General features: G+C 36.3%; 1 protein-coding gene across 1 annotated transcript; it reads left to right on the top strand.

Annotated features, from left to right (window-relative positions):
- The first annotated feature begins 1,956 nt into the window (after positions 1-1,956).
- Positions 1,957-16,574, top strand: LOC116202637. The gene is made up of 7 exons (XM_031534232.1): positions 1,957-3,104; positions 9,482-11,833; positions 12,059-12,805; positions 13,124-13,936; positions 14,208-14,939; positions 15,168-16,063; positions 16,306-16,574. The coding sequence occupies exons 1-6, from the start codon at positions 2,646-2,648 to the stop codon at positions 16,053-16,055; spliced, it is 5,991 nt and encodes a 1,996-aa protein (XP_031390092.1). The 5' UTR covers positions 1,957-2,645; the 3' UTR covers positions 16,056-16,063; positions 16,306-16,574.
- Positions 16,575-17,583: the final 1,009 nt, after the last annotated feature.

Raw genomic sequence — 17,583 nt, 5'->3', positions numbered from 1 at the left:
ACAATTTGCTGCTAAAGTCATCTGACTATTAATGCATTTAACGGCGCCCTTGTACAATAATTTTTATGCCTTATACATTATAATAGTTTCTAGGAGAACACGTTTTCATCTTAAAAGCAGAGTCTCTTCATCTGCTAGTCTACTGTGCATGTGTAGCAGCAACTAAGGGGAGCTTGTCGTTGGTGGATATATGTTACCTAGCGAAGACTTTTTGGCGGCCATGACCTTCTTTTATAAATTGCACTATCTTGACGAAGACGTGGTTAGCATTTTTAAAGCAAATAGTATTGCAGAGTTGGTGAAGTTGCACAGCCTTAATATTCTATTTGTCATGCTATGGCCATCTGTTTCAGCCATTTCTAACTCTTGAAAGAAAGCAAAGCTTTCCCCTCTTGCAAGCCATAGTTCATACTGCTCCATTTCTCTGCCGTCTTCTCTTCAGTTTGCCAAAAAAGTTCTCAGAAACTCGGTCATAATTTTAAGTGTTCATTTTGGTCATCAGAAAAATGAAAATAAAAAAAAATCTTCTTCTTTGATACGTAAAGTACTAAATTAACACCAAAAACCAAATTCTAGTTTGGCATTATTAGTTTAAGATATATGGATACTTGAATTTATTATTGAATTTAATGAAATTAACCCATTATATTATATTATTTTTTAAAATAAAATAAGAGATAAGATAGAAGAAAGAAATGATAAATTCGGTTAAAATCCCAATACATCACGATGAAAAATATTTTAACACGCCAATCAAATAACACCCACTTTTTCCTTTCATTCTCCATTATTTTTATAGAAACAAAAGTTGTAGTATTATTTTGTGGAAAATAAATATGCACGTGAATATCAAAATAATACTCGACTTCACTTTTGCAGGGTGTGATCTGTTTTGGTAGATTATATACATCTATATATTAATTTTGAAATTCTTTTGAAGGATGTGAAAAGAAATCAATCGAAGGGATGAAAACGCGAAAGAATAAAACTTTGTAGGAAAAATGAGGAAAGAATGGGCGAAGTGAAAAAAAACAGAAAAGGGACGCGTGCCCAATTCCCTGCAATGGATATATAAACTAGAGATTTTTTCGATGTGTATCCCGATTCCCGGATGCCCAATCCAGTTTGAGCCGAAATTACCCATTAAAGAGTAAAGCTCTCTCGACGTGAATTTTCTCCATTCACAAGACTTAAATTCGAGACCTTACTAAAAAAAAATCGCCAAACTGTCTGAATCATCCCACGTTAAAGTGTATAATGATCCATGACTTCAGGTCAGAAAACAATTTCTTATTGCAAAGTGGGCATGTGAAATCAAGTATAGGATATGAAAAGTTTCAGTCATTAGGTCTCCTAGCAGCGTTCACTCTTCACGTTCATTGCTCGCTATGGAACGAAGAGATTATTAAAGATATTGGGGATCTTCCTACATGCTCTAATATGATCAAATTAAATAACTGCTGTTAATTAGAACTAATCTTTTCTTGAGCCTAGCTAGTGAAATAGATATAAAACATTTTTATGCTAGGCGACAAGGAGAATAAATCAAATTCATCCGAAGGGGAAAAACAACTAGCAATTTATTATAACCTTATTTATCCTAAGAAAAAATTAATTTATATGTGGAATCATGGGTTGTGGTATTAGGTATGGTATCTATTATATAAATATGCGGGGCCATGTATGGATATGGACCGGTCAAGTAGACAAGTCTTTGTTTAATATAATTTGCAAGTCTTTGTTAATCGACATAATTATTTTTTAAATTAAAAAATATACTGCTAAGGTCATTTGACAACCAATGCTTTTGATGGAGGCCCTTGTACAATATTTTATGCCTTATTATTATACAGCATAATAATTCCTAGAAGAGTACATGTTTTGATTTTAAAAGCAAGAATTCATCGGCTGCTGTGTGGAGCAACTAAAGAGAGCTTGTCGTTAGTGAGGTTGCGCAGCCTTAATATTCTATTTGTCATGCTATGGTCATCTGTTTCAGCCATTTCTAACTCTTGAAAGAAAGCAAATCGTTCCCCTCTTGCAAGCCATAGTTCATACTGCTCCCTTTCTCTACCATCTTCTCTTCAGTTTGCGAAAAAAGTTCTCTGAACCTCTGTCATTTCAAGTGTTCATTTTGGTCATAAAAAAAAAGCAAAAAAAAAAAAAGGCAAAAGCATTTTCTTCTTCTTTGATTCGGCATATTCTCAAGTGTTCCAATTTGGTCTTTTGGTGTTATTGTTTGTTGTTATTCGGTGTTTCCAATCTATCTTTTATTCAGTTGTTCCATTTTTTTTTCAGCCATTTCTATCTCTGAAGAAAGCAGACCTCTCCTTTGCGAACCACAGTTCAATACTCCATTTTTCTGCCATCTTCAGATTACAAAAAGTTCTCAGGAACTTGGTCGTCATTTCAAGTGTTCATTTGTTTTGTTCATAAAAATAATATATATAAAAATATATTCTTCTTTGATAAGGCATATACTCCAAGTGTCTCCAACTTCAAAATTCTTGCTCTTTCGACTTATCAAAAGAAAAAAAAAAAGGTTATTGCTCTTGTGGTGTTATTGTTTGTTGTTATTCAAAGCTTCTTTTTCGACCATAAAAGAAGAAAAATCATCCTTCCTTTTTCTCCTAAAGAAAATATAAATGGCTTTTGTTGATTTAGCTGTTTCAACTGCGGTTGACATAGCAAAGAGCATGATTGTGCCTGTTGGACGTCAGTTTGGTTATGCATTATTCTATAAGAGGAACATTCAGGCCCTCAAGGGTGAACTTGAGAAGCTTCATGATGCCAGAGTTGGTTTTGAGACGCGATGTGATGCAGCTGTACGCAATGGGGAAATTGTTGAAAATGAGGTCTCGAAGTGGCTCGACGATGTGATGACTGAAGAAGAGAATGCAAACAAACAGTTAAAAGACTGGAAGGTCGTAATGAAGAGATGCTTCCACGGATGGATCCCCAACCCGAAGACGCGCTACGTGATCGGTCGAAAGGCGAAGAAGGTTATGCTGGCTATCCAGGAACTTCGAGGAGAGGGCAACTTTCAAGTGATATCCCACCCTGACGTGCCAGAAGGGGCTGTCATTGACCCAACGACGTTTCAGGTATATATTGCACCTATTCTATTGTTGTAACATCCCAATTCTTCACATGCTTATACATATATATTCTCCCATTTTCGATTTTATTTATATTCGTTAACTGATTCATTTAATATATTTTTCATTTTATCTTTAGCAGATAAGTGTTAAGAATAAGCTCACTTTCTATGGGTCGATTTCTCCACGTTGAACTCAGCCAATTCAACGTTTTTCCTCAATCACTAGGGTGAACCCGCGCTTTGCAACCACACAATACTAAATTTATTATTTCTCATTCCCAATTCAACCACGTCTACTATAACATTTGATCCAATTATATGTACATATTTTCAAACACACACACACACACACACATATATATATATTAGATCATTTATATGAATAAAATTATTTATGTATATTTAATCTTACTAAGCAAATGTTGTTGTTACATTTTGCCATGTTCATATTATCTTCATGTGTAGTCAAAATATTTTATCACATTTACATACTATACTTTCATAACCAGACTCTTATATTGTATTATATTATGGTACGAATTCTTACCTGCTAAAAAAAAATCAGTTTTTCAATGAGATATAATTTTTAGATGCTGTGTATTGAACAATGTACAGTCCTAGTAATATGAATATCTTGCAAATAACTCGTCCACGATTAAGTTGTTTATGGAATGCTAACAATGAGTTTAGTCTGTGTAAGGAAATCTTCATTCAATAGGAAGATATAATTGAAGAAAAGTTTATTTCAATACGAAAAAATATTTTTTTTTTCGGTAGATCAATATGAACAAAATTTAAGTCATATTTTTCCAAAATAAATGGGCAAACATCCATCTAGAATAATATACAAAGTTTTTATTTTACCTTTTATAAAGTGTATATAAAGTTTGTCTGTTCATATGGGCAAAGACCAAATTCCAATATCAAAAGAGGATGTAATGTAATAGCGCCCTCGCTTGGTAACCTGGAAGTTAAAGGTCTAATATTTAATGGAACTACCAATACCCCTTTATTACTTATTTAGTATTTCTCTTGTATTAGGTCTTGGGCCTTCTCCGTAATCGAAAAAAAAGAGACAAATTCCAATGATTCTATTTTACATCAAAATCATTAATCAGTAGCTCACGAAAAATAATTAATTAATAAATATTTAGTAAGAAGAGGAAATGCGAAGATGGTGAATTTTTTTCAGATGATTACCTTTTTTTTTTTTTTGCGATTCTATCTCTTTGGTAGTTTGATGTCATTTCCTCTTCTATCCTTTACTTATTTAGTAATTAAATTAATCTATATATATATATATATACACATAAAGTTGTACTCTAGCAATAGGAGTAGAATAGTAAATGTCTCTATTAAATATGGGTAAAATAGTAAATGCCTTAATAAATTAGTATGTTATATAGAAATGGAATATTATTTTCTATTAAGAAAATATATCCAAAAAAGGCATTAAAGAAGAATTCTAATAACTTATTATTATTTTATAAGTAATTGTTATTTTATTATTAAATAAACATACATAATTTTAAAGAAATTAAGAATTATTAATCTTCACTTAATTAATTTTAATAATCATTATTGGCCTTATAAAAGTTAAATCAAGAAAATCTCTCATCGAAGTGATCGTCATTTTATCTAAAATTATGCAAATTTACAGAACCTAATAGATGACATATAAATGAAAAAAAAGACAATTGTAATACATAATGTTAAAATTTTATAAACTCTATGATTATTAATCTTCTTTCATTAACAACAGTTAGTAATTTTTTATTTTGTAATTATTTTCTTATAAATTGAATTGATAATTGACATGCCTATGAAATATTTTACATGAATTATTTGAATTATTTGCTGATGAGCTCTTAAATTATTATTATCCAGCGTGGGTATGAAATTTATCGTATTAAAGTTTTACATATATTAATTATAGTCTTAATATATAACACTTCATAATAAAATTTCTGTACAAAATCGATGCAATGCACGGATTCAATAGCCTAGTTTCATAGGAAAACCAATTATTAACACAAGAGTTTTGATATCCTAAAGGGATTTGGCCTAGTGGTTAAGGATGAGCTCATGCATCCGATTCCCGATTCAAAAACCTTGGGACAACTGGAGCATCTTTGGCATGATTGTTATTTTATGTGTTGCCAAGAGTTCATGGATTCTCGGGGATTAGGCGGGCAAAATCCGGACACCCCTGGGTTAGGAAAAAAAAGAAGAAAAACATGAGTTTTGATCAAATAACCAATACTCAATCTTACCCGATCAAGCATCGTTAAAGTGATTTTGTTTTGAAATATAATTCATGAGAAAAATTATATTCATAAGGAGACTTACTTTTGAATATTCCGTTGGAAAACAATACAATAATCAGATTTAAACAATTATTCTGAAACATGCAGCCACAATTTTGTAAACAGATAAACCAAACATTATTAAAGTTCAATAATCAAAACATATCCACATAACTGAAAATCGATGATTTGAACATACTCACATAATATAAATTCAATAATTTAAATAATTGTGCTCATTGTCTTAACACTACGGCCCACTATACCAATTTATATTCCATTGGCACTGGTCATTATGCTAATCTATATCCCGCTAGTAACAGTCATTATGTCAATTTATATCCCGTTGGCAACAATCACTAATAGTATCGCGATACCTAATAATTTAGTAGAGAAAGGAGCCTTAAAAACATGATGAATTTAATATATCAATTTCAAATAAATTCCATAAGTTCTAAATAATCTCCTATCACCGTCAAATATGTCGAAATTCAATTAATTCGTATTCTCAAAAGGTCTTAAAAAGGTCACTTTTATTTTTATAAATCAATAATTCACTATCCAATGAGCTTGTTACTCAAGTAACATAAATTTTCTGTAGTCAATGGGAAGTTCACAAATAAACTATACATATCATAATTCCAACATTTGTAAAGCCATAAATCCAGTATCAACGGACTTATCAACTCATTTCAATAAAATAATATCAGACCTCAATAAGCTTTCCATAGCTGATCCTCATTTTCAAACATCGATAATTAATTTGTTTTTAGCAACATAGTAATTCAACTAATTTCATAAAATGCATAAAATATCATTGTAGTCTTTTGTAATGGTAGAAATGAGTCATGATTACTGACTTCAAGTGTCCTCAACTAATAGCTCAAAGCTGATGGATCTGGATCAAGAGATAAACCTATAAGCAAAGTACCTCAGCATTACTGATTCCCACATACAAGCTAACTTACCATATGTGGTTCGAGAAATCTCGTACTTGAAAATGACGAAACTACCCTTACTGTCGACCATGGTCCCGAATCAATATGTTCGTCTAGAATATCTCGAAAACATCCTGAACAAACATTTTGGCACTTAAATTCACTTTTCCGGTCAATGTCTAAAATATTTGAAAAACAGTATTCTCGGTTTCTTAAAAAAAAAAAAAAACAACAACAACAACTAAATCAAAAGTAGACATCCCACTACGGAAACTCCCTTCAAAATATTTGTGGCCCGGGATTAGACGCTGAAGTGCCCGACGTGCAAAATCGTTGAAATCCGATTTAGGAGCGAACCAAACGAGCCCCAAGAAGTGCCTGGTGCGTGCTGTTGAAAACAGCTCCAGGCTGCACGTCGGGCCAACTACAAAGGGTCGGTTCTCCCCTCTACAGACTTTGAAATACTGCACTGTTAGTGTCTACGGAAACCTTGTATTATGAACTAAAGTTTAGAATCAAATGGAGGGTCAAAAGATCGCAACATCAGTTTGAAAACTCAGGTTAAAAGCGCTGTTCATCATAGTTTTTTTTTTTCCCGAAAACGAAAAGCTCGATAACGTTTAAACTACTTAACCAAATCGATTTCTGTAGAAGCTTTATACATTCCGAATTATCAGAGCAACCTAAAGGTATAAAATTTTTTAGCATATTAGCCAAGCTTTCTCTATCTAAAACTCTCGAGCCAAACTAAGCAGTGAAGAGATACGATCGAAATGTTCTTCCTCTCCCCTCTATCTCTTCCTTCTGTGACTCCGTACATGTCTTTTTCGGTGTGAATTCTGATATCTGAAAGGCCAATTAGGCTTCGACTAATCCAGTCAAGCCGGGTCGGCTCACTAAGGGATAAAGCTCCCTTAGCGTGAATTTTCTGCATTCACAAGAATTCGAACCCGAGACTTTATTTAAGCGGAACTAGAGCTAAACTGTTTTGAACCAACGCGAGTTTGTTCAAATTGATTTTCTCCGTATATGTCCTTATCAGAAAGAAACCATTTTCGGAAATCCATTATTACTGCCAAGAAATGGTTTCAGTCATTTCCCTTGAAAATGGTCGACATTTAACACTTGCCACCAATACTCTGTTGTGCAATTTGGCCTTTCCAAATTGATTTTCAAATCATTTCCATTTAGTCCCCCACGAAAAAGTTCTTTCATCTTAGTCTTATATACCTTTCAATTCGGTCCTTCCTTGTTAAACTTTAGTCCCTAAGACTACGTTTGATCATTAAGTTAAGGATTGGAATAAGGTCAAGATGGGATAAGATTTTAAATCCCTTAGATTTATAATGTCTTATCAAGTGTTTGGAGTATGTGTAGGTTTAGGATTAGGATAGTAAAGTGAAACGACTAACTTATCCCAGAAAATAAATATTTTTATTTTTAAAATTATGAAAATTAAATTTTAATTAAAAAATAAAAATAAAAAATATCTAGATTGAAAATGGAGGGAGGAACAGTGGTTGCCGGCGTTGGGCTACCACCACTGCTAAAATCGTCCCTCTCTCTCCGGAGAGAGAGAAGGGCAAGAGGCGCGGTGGTGGCAAACAACATGGTGGGCTTGGCTAGTGGCACATATTTATATAATAAATTAACGAAAAAACAATCACATTTAAGAGTGTTGCTAGTGTACGAAGGCTCCTTAAAAGATGGGATTTACGGAGGCTCTGAAAAAATAAGTTTTTTCTTATTTAACAAAAGTCTTGTTATATTCAAAATAATAAGTTTCGTACAAAATAATAAGTTTTTTGTTAAATAATAAATTTCTTGTTAAGTAACACGCTTCTTATTATTTCATCACCATCAACCATCCAATAATCTGCGACGTGACGTGCTCCGATTAGCCTCCATAAACACTCCCTTTTAAGGAGCCTCCATAATGAAGTTAAATACCACATTTAACCCCATGCAATGTACGAGCTCCACAACTTATATATATATATATATATAAAAGAAAAAACATGGTGGGCCTAACTAGATGGCCTCATAACGCTTGGTTTCAAAATGAAATTTTCTCGGATTTTTGGATTGTGATATTAATTTTTATAGAAATTATTTTCTTTAAGTTTTAAAAAATATTTTATGATGCGATCTAAGTTGCTTCATTTTTTGAGTTTTTAAATATTTTTAAAATAATTCTTAACAAAACTACTTTTAGAAAATTCTAAAAGATAATTTTCTAACTCTTTTAGAATATCTTATTATCTATATAATACAATATTTGAAAATCTTGAGTTTTTTATTTAAGATAAAATATTATTAGTATTAAGATACGTGTGTGTGTATATATATCTTATAATATGTAGTCATTCAGTTATCTTTAATATAGACTTTCACCAAATTTTTGAATTTTTAAAATTAAATGATTATTTTCTTATTAGATTGATGTAATAAAAAATTTTTTAAATTTTTTTGAGAAGATTTTATCTTCTACATAATATTTGATACTTTTTAACTTTTTATTTAAGATAAAATTAATATCTAATCACATCTATAGTAATATTAAAATAAATGAGTATTTATTTACCGAAAAATAAACGAGTATTCATACATAATATGATCTAACGATATATAACTTTACCGACTTTATTGGTGAAAGTCAACTATCAACAGTAATATATTTAATAAAATATATTCTTATTAATCGTAAATTACAACTTATAACTGTTAGATTTAAGTATATGATATATAATAAAATTATTAAAAGAAAACAGGCATCGCGATCTACCCTGTGCGAATAAAGAGGCATGAGTAGTCCCACAATGAGCATCGAACATGGGATTTTTTAGTTACCAGGCGAAAGCTTGCGCTACTGCGCTACACCCTCTGTGATCAATAATAAATATTACATTACATGCACCATAAGTTTCTATAATATTCTGAATAGAAGGAGCCGAGAAAGAATTTGAGAGGGAAAAAAATTCTTTTCGAGTTGAGTAACCTATCTCTAAATGAGTATTTTTATAATTGCAATGTCATGGCCAGTGTTGTTGGATCATGCATGTATTTTGGTACGATGGATTACATTATTTCTTTGGTTGAAGATTGCATTATTTTGAAATGACTTGGTTGTGAAACAGGAATTTGGGTTCGAGTCAAGGATTTATCTCTTGAAGCTTGTTGTGGAATCTCTTATGGATGCTGACATCAATGTGGTTGGAGTTCATGGTCCAGGTGGCGTGGGTAAGACCACACTATTGAAACAAACCATGAACCACGTCAAGGCAGAGAAGCTGTTTGACGAGGTGGCAATGGCGACAGTATCCGTGAAGGTGGACGTGAAGAGCATTCAGGGAGAAATCTCGGACATGTTGGGTTTAAAGTTCACCGTTGAAAGTGTCCATGGAAGAGCATTCCAACTAAGGAGGAGGTTAGAAAACTCTCACTCTCAGAACAAAAAGGTCCTTATAATCTTGGATGATCTCTGGAAAGAGCTTGACCTGGAAGAGGTCGGAATCCCTCGCGGCAACAAAGGAGTCAAGTTACTGCTCACATCGAGAAACCAAGATGTGCTATCTAGGAAAATGGATTCTCTGCAGAACTTCTCAGTTCAACCTCTAGAAGTAGGTGAGAAACGGATGTTTTTCAGAAAGATGGTGGGCGACATAGCAGATGATCCCGCAGTGAAATCCATAGCGGAGGAAATGGTAGAGAAATGCTCGGGTTTGCCCCTTCTATTGAACGCGCTTGGTATGAGATTGAAGAATAGCAACCACTCTCATTGGGAGGATGAATTGAAGCAACTGAGCAGATCGAAAGATGTATATTCAACCCTAGAGCTGAGTTACAAGAATTTAGAAGGTGAGGAACTCAAAAGTCTGTTCCTTATCTGTTCCCTGCTGGGCACAGGACAGATACCAGTCGCGGACTTATTCATATATTGTGTTGGTTTAGGCCTTTTTGAAGGCATCCACACAATGAGAGAAGCAAGAGATAGACTAAATGTGTTGCTCCATAGCCTTCAAACTTCTTCGCTATTGCTGGAGGAAGATAATAGGGACTATGTTAGAATTCATGATATCATTCGTGAAGTAGCCATCACTATTGCGTCAAGAGATCGGCATGTTCTGGTGATGAATAATAACTATAGATTGGAGGAATTGCCGAAGGAAAAGCTCAAGCGGACTAGTATAATATCCCTTCCTTGGGTTGATGTTGCCGGGCTTCCCGAAGGATTGCAATGTCCAGAGCTGAAGATGTTTCTATATTATGCCAACAATGGTACTTCCGAAGTCCCAGATTCATTTTTTGAAGGTATGTGTGAACTTCAGGTCTTGGATTTTACCAATGTATGCTTTAATTCACTGCCATCGTCCATGCAATTCTTGGTGAAGCTTAGAACCTTGTGTGTCGATTGGTGCACTGTGGAAGATGTGACCATCATTGGGATGCTAAAACGACTACAGGTTCTAAGTTTCAGGGGTTCTAAGATTACTCACTTACCAAAAGAGATAGCACAATTAAGTGAGTTGAGAATGTTAGACTTGAGCAACTGCTCAAAGCTCGAGAAGATTGAACCGGGAGTGCTGAAAAGTTTAGCTCGGCTAGAAGAGTTGAAGATGGAAAATAGTTTCACACGATGGGAGAATGAGGAAGCAACTGAACAAAGGAATGCCAGGCTCTCTGAGCTGAATAATATGCATGAACTAAGGAGTGTAGACATACTTATTCCCGATGCCAGCTTGCTCCCGAAACATCTGCCATTTGGAAATCTGTGCGACTACAGAATACTTGTAGGTGATGCTTGGGATTGGTCCACTGACCATAAAGAGTCAAGGACGTTGAAGCTCCAGCTAGACTCACGAAATACTCTGTTGGAAAAATGGGTTCGAAAAATTTTGCTGAGGACTCATGATCTCTATTTGGATGGATTGAAAGGAAAAAAGAAAAGCATTCATGAGTTGAGCAAAGAAGGGTTTCATGAGTTGAAGCATCTTCACGTGCAGAACAGTCCCTTAGTCCACTATGTTGTTCGCTCAACAAAATGGTTACCGTGCTGTGCTTTCCCTATGTTGGAATCCTTGTTCCTTGATAACTTGGTCAACTTGGAAAAGATCTGTCATGGCCCTCTCACTCCCGATTCCTTCAGCAAACTAAAAGTTGTAAAGGTCAAAAATTGTGGAAAGCTTAAGAATTTGTTCTGCCATTTCTTGCTGAAGGGCTTTTCACAACTTGAAGAGATAGAAATATATGCATGTGAAATGTTTCAGGAGATTGTTGTGAATATAGGAGTGGAGGATGATGAAGATGAAGCAATAGGGAATGCGAAAGTTGAGATGCCTAATTTACGCAGGCTAACACTACAGAGCCTACCAGGGATCACAAGATTGTGCAACAAAACAAATAATTCATCACTTCCATCAGCAATGAACTTGGAGATTACACCAGAGAATGATATAGGAACTACAATGGCTCTTCCCAGTGGATGTCATGTAAGTCCGTGCAGCTACTTATGTTGAGTATATACTTTTCATTGCCGTGACGTTGTGTACCTTTTTTTTTCAGTCACTAAGTTGTTACATCCAAAAAAATTGTGATGTGAAAATTGGGTTCTTAAGTCATTTGTGACGTAAGAAATTTCATATTTTATGCGTGTAATCATGATTTTAAAGTTACGTTAAGCAAAAATGTTTTATGCTATTTCCTATGGTTGACAGATCTCATTCCCCAAGTTGGAGGCCTTGAAAATATCCCAACTACCGAAATTGGATGCGATATGGTGCAGGGACCCATTGTTGGAGTTGGAAAATTTACGATCTCTCATAGTGAAGGAATGCGGGAACCTCTCAAATATTATCCACTCTCATTCGCTGACGAAGCTTCAGAAGTTGGAATCATTAACTGTTGAAAGTTGCATGATGGTAAAACAAATCTTCGACCTGGAGAAGCTGAAATTCAGCACAAATGTGAGAGTACTCGCCCAGTTGCAAGAAATGGAGCTGATCGATTTGCCCGAGTTGAGGTGCATGTGGAATGGCAATTCCAAGGCTGTATTACAATTGCGAAACCTGAAGTTACTGAAGGTCGTGAAATGTAACAGCTTGCGGTATCTCTTTCCTTTGTCGGCTGCAAAAGCTCTCGAGCAGATAAAAGAAATAGAAATTGCTGAATGTGTGATGATGGAGGCCATCATTATTATGGAGGAAGAGGAAGGACAACTGACGGATACTCTCGTGTTCCAATCTTTATCCTCCATAGTTCTTAAGAAAATGTCCCATTTGGCAGCTGTTGTGCATGGAAAGTACTCAATCAGTTTTCCTCATTTGAAAACGTTGGTGATTGAAGAATGCCCGAAAATGAAGGCATTCTCTATGCAAGAATACTCAGTGCCAAGTGAAGGAGGCGAGTATCTGAGTGAGGAGAACGCGGCAGCTGTGGCTTCTCTATCCTTCTTCAGTCAAAAGGTGACAAAAGATGCCTAGTTAAACTTTTAACTTTGCTTAGAAAGACTGATCCATATTGGGGTAGAAAAAGACTAGAGAATATTGGGGCTGGCTGTTGATGTTGATCAGTGAGTTCTCTGCAATCTAATTTTATAATGTCGCCGTGCCCTTGCCTCTGGTGGGATTCCCTTTTGCTGGATTTTTTAAGAACAATATGCAAAAACTTTCATTAAGTATACTTCGTAATAAATAGTACTTACAGTACAATTTCGCACTTACAGATATTAAGCATATGGAAAACATGACTTTTTGTGTGACTCTTCTCATGTGACACAACAGGTGCTGCTCCCAAGCTTGGAGGACTTGCGGCTTGTTTCAATGGACAGCTTCAAAACCATATGGCACAATGAAGAATTGATTTCTGAGCCATCTTCATTTCGCCAGCTCAGAGACACGCATATCAGGGACTGCAAAAAACTGACAACTGTTTTCCCGTCAGCTTTGGTAGAGAGGCTCCAGAATAATCTGAAAAGAGCTGCCATACACAGCTGTCCCTCGGTGGAATTAATATTTGAAACAGCTGCTGCTGCTGCTGGCGTGGAAAAGAAGAAATGCGGCCCTGCTGCCGTGATGCTACATGAATTAGAAGACCTGCTGTTGGATGATCTGCCAAAGCTGAAACACGTGTTGGAGAGCAACTCTCATGCACCTGTGGGTTTTCCAAGCCTGGAGAAAATCTATGTTGAAGGATGTCACAGCCTCACTTATTTCCTACCGTTTGCCACGGCTAGAAATCTTCTGAAACTGAAGTCATTAACTTTGGGTAAGAGCAACAACGTGCTGGAAGTTGTTGCCGATGGAGACGGAGGAGGTGGGCATGACACATCGGAGCCCATCTCCTTCCCTCGTCTAAAACATTTGCAGCTGTGGGGCCTTAAAAGTCTGATTAGTTTCTCTTCAGGAAGTTGTGCATTTGATTTTCCTTCCCTAAAAAATCTTTCTATTGATCAATGTGACAATTTGAAGACATTTATCATGAGTGCCGCAACAGTAGGTGATCATGAGTTGATGAAGTTGAATCGGAGATTTGGAGATCATTTCAGTCAAGCAGCAACTGTAGGCACTCTCTCCCAACCTCTTTTCGATGAGAAGGTCTCTTCTTTAATCCTTTTTCTTTCATCACAAGTTCGTTAAAGAAATGATAACTTACTTCCTTTATTTATTTTTTATTTATTTGTGTTAACATCGGATTTTATATGATTATATAGGAATTAAAATTATTAATAACATAGGATTGAGACCCCGGCATCACAACTAACATGGAACCTTCTCTACCGATTGAATATTATCATACGGTTTATCTAATTGTTAAAATAAATATATGTTTATTTTACGTTAATAAATTCAGATGGAATTCACACAGGTTGAATTTCCAAGATTGGAGAATATATATCTTGAGGGTTTGGGGAATCTGCAGAAGCTTTGGGATGATGAGCTTCCTTTTGGTTCCTTTTGTCAACTGAAGTCACTGAGCGTTATGGATTGCAAAAACGTGCCAGCTATCTTCCAATCTGATGTCATCGGAAGCTTCCTGAAGTTGGAGACACTACAAGTGGAAGACTGTGATTCACTAGAAGAGATATTCCGATTACAAGGAAAAGATTCAGCAGGAATATCTGTTCCATTAAGAGAACTGAAGATGGTCAGACTTCCAAGAATGAAGCGTGTATGGAATAGAGATCCTCAGGGAAGTCTCACCTTTGCTAAACTAGAGCGAGTGGAGGCTGAACGATGTGGGAAACTCGAGTACCTATTTCCATCCTCAGTGGCCAGAGGTCTGTTGCAGCTTCAGGAGATTGACATCTATGACTGTGCAGTGCTGGAAGAACTCGTCGCCAGAGGAGAAGTATTAGAAGAAGATGAGACTCTTCTTCCTGAGGATCAGCTCCTTTTTCCACGGCTAACCTCATTGAAATTCAGGATACTGCCAAACCTGAAGAGACTTTTCCCTGTTAACTATAGTATGGAGTGGACATTGTTGAAGAATTTATATGCATATGAATGCGGCAAACTGAAGCTATTTGCATCTGAATTACGACCAAGAAGTGAAGGAGATGATACTGATTCTCAACAAGCCCTCATATCCATTGAACGGGTATTGTCTGCACAGCTATGTATACTGATCTTTATTCTATAAGAAGGGATATCTTGCCAGCTAGTAAGACGATTGAACCATGTCACATGATTTACCAGGGATTTGAGACTAATGAACTAGGGGCTGATTCTGCAACAGTGCGCATATGAGGATTTTTTTTTTCCTTGGTACTTATCCCATTTCACTTCGTGCTGTCCTTTACTTACTCATTTGGTTGAATCTTTGCAGGTGATCCCCAACTTGGAGTCATTGGGTTTGGGCAGCGAGGAAGTTTTGACGATACGGGATAGTGATTTTCCCGATGATATCTTCCACAACCTCAAAACACTTTGCTTGGCATCAATTCGGGAAGGATCAGTTGGTTTTCCATCCAGATTCCTTCTCGACAGCTTCCCAGATCTAGAAATAGAACTTCTTGTTCTGTTTAATTATTCGTCTGAGGAGATATTTCCAGATGAAGCGCTCGGTCCCCAGGGAACTATAATTTCATATAAAGATGGATATTCCAATGGCGGAAAGTATTCAAAGGCGCTTGGGAAGTTAAGAAGACTTTCATTGGTGCAACTGTGCAACTTGAGGTATGTCTGGAAAGAAGGCTCCTTAGCCGCCGAGATTCTCAAGAGAATTAATTCCTTGTCTATACGGAGGTGCCACTGTCTGAAGACTCTACTCCCAGCAGCATCTGCTTCTTTCGAGAACTTGACAGAGCTGTATATAGAGAAGTGTGATGGACTGATGTACTTGATGACACCTTCAGCAGCTCGAGCTCTGCCGAAACTGGCCAGTATGACCATAACAGACTGCCAAGTGTTCGGACAAGTAATAGCTGCGAATGATAGCGAAGCCAGTGTTGAGATTTCTTTCCCGCAGCTTGGGTGCCTAGCACTTGATAAACTTCCGAGCCTCACATGCTTCTCCTCAGCAAGTTGCAACATCACATTTCCATCCTTAGAAGATACCTCCATCCAAGAGTGCCCCAATATGAAGTTTTTCTCTTCTGGTGCTGTATCAACACCAAAGCTATACCGAGTAAAGAGTTCGTATGTGTCGGCATGGTTTGATGATCTTAATACAACCATACAGAAATTATATTCTGATTCTGGTTCTGACAGCTGAAACCTTCGGTGAGAATCCTCTTTTCCCTCTCCAACAATAAATTCCAGCTGTCCATATAACAGCAGGACAGATAACAGTCTCGGAAAATCCAGATTGTTCCTCTTCGAATGCTAAAAGCATCCTGAGGCCATCTGTTACTCGCTTGAATTTGATGCCGTCAATTTCTGTTTACACTACATGGCTTGCATAGCGCTTTGTGTGAATTATTTAGCAGAACAGACTTTCACAAACTGAAATCACATGAATGTAGGCACCGTTGATGGAAAGCTCAGGCATGGAGCTCATGGCCTGAAAGAGGACTCGAAGAAAAAGAACTCAAGCTGGACGGCATCAAGAGTGGACCGAATTTTGTGTGGCGACCTGATGTATGACCCAAAACTCTGTTATTTTTGTAGCTCGATTTTGCCTTGAAATCGGGTCTCTCTCATAAGGCGGTTGATGTATGGAGCATAAATGATATATCATGCATGAAGCCCGTAAATGAAATTATGAGTACACGTCGTTCAATCTATTGGTTAATAGACGGAGTATGGAACTCATGAAATTCTATTTTTCAACTCCTTAACCACGACCACCACTACGTTCTTATCAAACCATACTATTTTATATTAGTTTTCGTTCAATTTGGTCTCTTTCTTGTTTTATTTTTTTCCTTTGTCGATTTATACCCTTTCGTAATTTTGGTTTTCCGCCTAGGAATGCTCTGTAAAGAATGCGTCCACGTTGGTAGCACAAGCGTAATATTTTTACTTTCTTAGAAATTCGGTTGTTTCCGGCTTGTGCACTGCCCGAGCCAATCTATGGGACTGGCACAACAACTTATCGAGGGGTCTAATCACCAGCTGAAAATGCTTAAACCTAAGTTACTAGTAATCCCATATGCGGGTCTTTTTTTTTTTTGGATAAATGATGAAACTTCATTGATAACAGATGAATTTACATCAGAAACCAATACCATTTTCCTCTATACGGAGTAAAATAAAAAATACCCAAGAGCTACTCCCAAGTCAACTAGTTGCAGTATCAAAATGGTGAAACATATGCCTCGCAATGATAGAGTGTGCAATTTTGCATGAGAATCGAGGGAGAACAGACAACTTTGCTTTCACATCCGAGAAGATCCTTCGTATTATAATTGTTGGAGGCGAGACTTGATTCCGGTAGAGCCTGGCGTTCCTCTCCCTCCAGATGCAGTAAATGTAGTGAGTCCAGAGAAGTTTAAGACAAATAATATCCAGCTTCTTTCCACGGAGAGAGGAGACCCAGCAAAGTTCCGTATTCCAGTCGACATTGTGTTTGTTCATTCCAACACGGTCTAATAAACTTCTCCAAATCCCTTGGGTGATAGGGCATTCAAAAAAGAGGTGATTTCGGGTCTCCAATTCCAAACTACAGAATTCGCATTCGGGTGCAGTAATCGAGATTCTCCAACTCATAAGCCTATCTTTTGTACTCAATCTATTATGAATACAAAGCCAGCTAATGAAAGAGGATCGAGGAAACTGCCCCTCAAACCAGATTGCGTTCC

This window comes from Punica granatum, chromosome 4, assembly GCF_007655135.1.
Source record: "Punica granatum isolate Tunisia-2019 chromosome 4, ASM765513v2, whole genome shotgun sequence".
Classification (NCBI taxonomy): Eukaryota; Viridiplantae; Streptophyta; class Magnoliopsida; order Myrtales; family Lythraceae; genus Punica; species Punica granatum.
The sequence above is the reverse complement of the archived record's forward strand: the minus strand, read 5'-3'. Positions and strand labels throughout refer to the sequence as shown.

What these genes read in the sequence shown, in the direction of transcription:
- LOC116202637 (XM_031534232.1), top strand. Translation starts at nt 2,646, where the DNA reads ATGGCTTTTGTTGATTTAGCTGTTTCAACTGCGGTTGACATAGCAAAG. An exon ending in CTCTTCCCAGTGGATGTCAT is followed by an intron (nt 11,834 to 12,058) that starts GTAAGTCCGTGC and finishes TATGGTTGACAG; the next exon opens with ATCTCATTCCCCAAGTTGGA. An exon ending in CCCTCATATCCATTGAACGG is followed by an intron (nt 14,940 to 15,167) that starts GTATTGTCTGCA and finishes GAATCTTTGCAG; the next exon opens with GTGATCCCCAACTTGGAGTC.